At 44.2% G+C, this 4,191-nt stretch overlaps 1 protein-coding gene across 1 annotated transcript; it reads left to right on the top strand.

The window, feature by feature from the left end:
* The first annotated feature begins 101 nt into the window (after positions 1 to 101).
* On the top strand, positions 102 to 1,465 carry P2RY1 (purinergic receptor P2Y1). The gene has a single exon (XM_010163325.2). The coding sequence runs from the start codon at positions 102 to 104 to the stop codon at positions 1,191 to 1,193; it is 1,092 nt and encodes a 363-aa protein (XP_010161627.1). The 3' UTR covers positions 1,194 to 1,465.
* Positions 1,466 to 4,191: the final 2,726 nt, after the last annotated feature.

A 4,191-nucleotide genomic window follows, 5' to 3' on the forward strand; every position in this document is an offset into this window, starting at 1 on the left:
TTGCCTCCCGGTGAGGGTTTGGCTCTTTTCTCGTTTTAGATGCGTTCCTGTAGAGACTCAGTTGCTTCACCTCGGACTGATGTGACTCTGGTGGAAGGATCATGACCGAAGTTCTCTTTTCTGCTGCTTTGAATGGAACTGAACCCAACCTGTTATCCAGCAGCGGCTGGGCTGCAGGAAACGCCACCACCAAGTGTTCCCTGACCAAAACTGGCTTCCAGTTCTATTACCTTCCCACCGTCTACATTCTGGTCTTCATCACTGGGTTTTTGGGCAACAGCGTGGCCATCTGGATGTTTGTCTTCCACATGAGGCCTTGGAGCGGCATCTCAGTTTACATGTTCAACTTGGCGCTGGCCGATTTCCTGTATGTCTTGACTCTGCCTGCCCTCATCTTTTACTACTTCAATAAAACTGACTGGATCTTTGGAGATATCATGTGCAAACTGCAAAGGTTCATCTTCCACGTGAACCTGTACGGCAGTATTTTGTTTCTCACTTGCATAAGTGTGCACAGGTACACGGGAGTGGTGCACCCCCTGAAGTCGCTGGGGAGGCTGAAGAAGAAGAACGCGGTGTACATCAGCTCCCTGGTCTGGGTCATTGTGGTGGCTGTGATTTCTCCCATACTCTTCTACTCGGGAACAGGGATAAGGAAGAATAAAACCACGACATGCTACGACACAACAGCCGATGATTACCTGAGAAGTTACTTCATTTACAGCATGTGCACCACCGTGCTTATGTTCTGCATCCCCTTCATACTGATCCTTGGTTGCTACGGCCTCATTGTGAAAGCTTTGATTTACAAAGATCTGGACAATTCTCCTCTCAGGAGAAAGTCGATTTACCTGGTTATTATTGTGTTGACGGTCTTTGCTGTGTCTTACCTTCCCTTCCACGTGATGAAGACCTTAAATCTAAGAGCCAGGGTGGATTTTCAGACTCCACAAATGTGTGCCTTCAACGATAAGGTCTATGCCACCTACCAAGTGACGAGGGGGCTGGCCAGCCTCAACAGCTGCGTCGACCCCATCCTTTACTTCCTGGCGGGTGACACCTTCCGAAGGCGGCTTTCCAGGGCGACCAGGAAATCGTCCAGAAGAAGTGAACACAACGTGCAGTCCAAAAGCGAGGAAATGACTCTCAATATTTTATCTGAGTATAAACAGAACGGAGACACGAGTTTGTGAACAGATGCGAAAGATTTGGGAACAGTTTGAGAAAATCCTTTCCTTTGAGGCAGTAGGGCACTGTAGTGCTGCAAGTATGTGAGGAAAATCTCCCAGTCTCCCAGATTTCTTTTAGGTAAAGCCTCACTTTCTGATCTTAGAAAAAGCCTAACAGAGTCAGTGGGAGAATTTTAATGGAAAGTAACATGTCAAAATTCAGCTTTCCTTCTCCCTAGAATATTCTCTTTTCTTTCTGACTTGTGTCAGATAAAGTAAAATGAAGTAAATCCCCCAAAGGAAGAAAGCAATCCAAGTGCTCCTGTTTTAATGACTTAGTCTCCCACATTTGAAAATGTTCTCAATTAGCCTCTCTTTAAACATAGGAAATAAAAATAAGAGCGGGCAGTGTCTTCTCTTCCAAGGCTCAGTCCACGTACTCAGCCTTTTGCTCACTTGCCGTTGTAAACAAGTATTTAAATGGAAGTCATGATGTGGTTATCTCACCTTTAGGGTTTTATTATTTCTTCATCTACTTTTAGTGTTGATAATTACTTGATAGTTTGGTAGCATTTACGAGTCAGTCTTCTTCGAGTGCCGGTGTTTTACAAAAAGTAGGCTTACTGATGTGTGCATGATTATGCTTCCAGATTACGATGGTTGTTCATGAAAAATCTGGACATCCCCCCCCTCTCACCCCTTAAAGGCAGATGGGTTTCCAGGTGAGCTGCCACCTCAGCCGCGGCAGATGGGCAGGTCTCTCTAGGAGCTGCTGCCAGCAGCCGCCTGCTTTGCACGTGCGTTCCGTGAGCAGCTGTCGGCGTGCGAACGCCTGCGGAGGCGGTTGGGTTCTGAGCAGCCCATGGTCCCATCCTGCCTCCCCTGCTGAGGAAAACCGGCGTGATGGAGCCAGAGGAGCGGCTGAGCACGGACCGAGGCCCTTCCCAAAGGCGTCTTGCCCAGCATCTCGCTGCAGCGCGAGCGACCGCTCGGCCACCGGTGTTGGGAGCCTTGCTGGGGTTGTGTGCTACGGCCTTTACCTCACGGGGTAAAACGTGAGGAGTGTGCGTGCTGAAAATAACTGTACTGCTAGACAAGTACAACTACAGTTGCTGAGTTACCTGCGTTTCCATGTGGTACCAGAATGTTTCTGTTCCTGGCAATCTTTAGAGATAACAAAAGAGTTGTTTCCCAAGAAAGTAGTTATTAAAATGGATAATATAAATGGATTATATATTATATATATATATATAAAAAATAATTGGGGGAATTAGGTTTTTTTGTACTGTGACAAATAAATTACTGTATTAACAAGATGTTGCAATATACTACAGACTGAACCTGGTCCTTTATTATGTATCTTCTCCAAACGTGGAATACATCGTCCAGAATTAGTCAAACTGCAGTATTGTGTAACACAAGAGCTAGTGATCAGAGCACAGACAAAGTCTTACATGGGCAGCCTTATTCATGTCTCATATTTTTAAGAAATGTATTTGAAAATAGTGTGTGCTAAAAATGGTATGGAAGCATGCTCTAAATTATAAATTTAGTGTACAAAATTAAGTTCTGTGTAATCCTAAGGGTGATTTTAACAGATCCTCGTTCCTCCAGTCTTCATAGTAAGAGTAAAATACTCCTATTTTACTTACTGATTTCCGGTGATTGGTAACAAACAAGAATAGCTCTAGTTATTTTTTGACAACATTGTAAAGCAGCTTCTGTTCACACGTACGGCTTCTTAATCTGCAAAATCCCTATTTATTGAACTTATTTATTAGAAAGCTAAATGTAAAGTAGGTAAAGTGTGGTTCTCTGTGTTCATATTCAGAATTGGGCATTAATGGAAAATTGAACAGCATGTTTCAATCACTGTAATACTGTGTCTTCTAACAGAACATCTTTATAATAAACTCAATTCCACCCTGACTATTCACTGTTGATATGTCACCTAGTGATAAATTAAACTACTGATTTATAGCCTAGAGAAAAATTAAACTACTGCTTAGGAAGCATAGCTTTTGGAAGCAATGTTAAGATCTCATTTAGCCTTATAAGATGAAAAACGTAGAGGTAGTGAAGTCCCAACCAAGGGTCAATTGCTAATTAATCCCCACTGACAAAAGGCTGCGGAACAGCACAACCTATTTATATCACCAGAGAATGAGCCTGCTTCACAAGAAATGACTTCTCCTATTATGTGATTATTTGAGACTTCATTCAGCTGAGGCATGTCTTGTTTGGAACAGCAGATGAATTAAATGGAGAGAAAGCATAAAAATAGGATGTTCTCTGAATCTGCTTCTCTAGGTTTAAAATCGTGTTCCTTTCCCAGTGTTTTGTGGTCTATTTCTCTCTTTCCGTTAGGAAATAAAATGTTCCACTAATCCACGGCTGAAAAAAGATCCTGAACAGGCACAGCAGAATGTAAAACTGCACACCCAGGTTGGGCCTTATGTAGTTGCTTACAGTCTTTTTGCAATGTGTCTCTCAAATATGGTTGATAGTTGGTTGATTATTACCATGCGGAGGAAACCCAAGTGCAACAAAACTCCACGGTCCCGGCTACAGCAGGCTGGGTGCGCTGAGGGAGAGACCCACGGCCCGGACAGACGCCCTGCCAGGGAGATCCACCTTCTGTCAGGACAGCCACCTCCATTCTATTGTTTTCCTGCAGGCTTGTGGGTCTTGAACACTTGCAATGTTCTTCTGCTTACCTCCTGTACCATTGAAAGCTGGCTCTGTTTCATCTTGCCTTGAAGAGAGCTGTGCCACTGAGCAGGTACTTCACCCAGTTCGTTAACGAGCTCTATTTTGATTATTTAATGATGATCACTTCTGACCATCAGCCATGGCAGCAACTGCACTCAGCATCTTCACCTCACAGAAGCATACAGGAGCCTCCCACTGAACGCCGAGAAGGATCATTGAACACATTTTACACACAGGTTCTTGTCCATCTTTCGGATCCTGTGACCTGCAGAGCCAACACCTCACACCACATCCCGCTCCGATGCGACTC

Source organism: Antrostomus carolinensis, unplaced genomic scaffold (genome assembly GCF_000700745.2).
Source record: "Antrostomus carolinensis isolate BGI_N321 unplaced genomic scaffold, ASM70074v2 scaffold45752, whole genome shotgun sequence".
Lineage (NCBI taxonomy): Eukaryota > Metazoa > Chordata > Aves > Caprimulgiformes > Caprimulgidae > Antrostomus > Antrostomus carolinensis.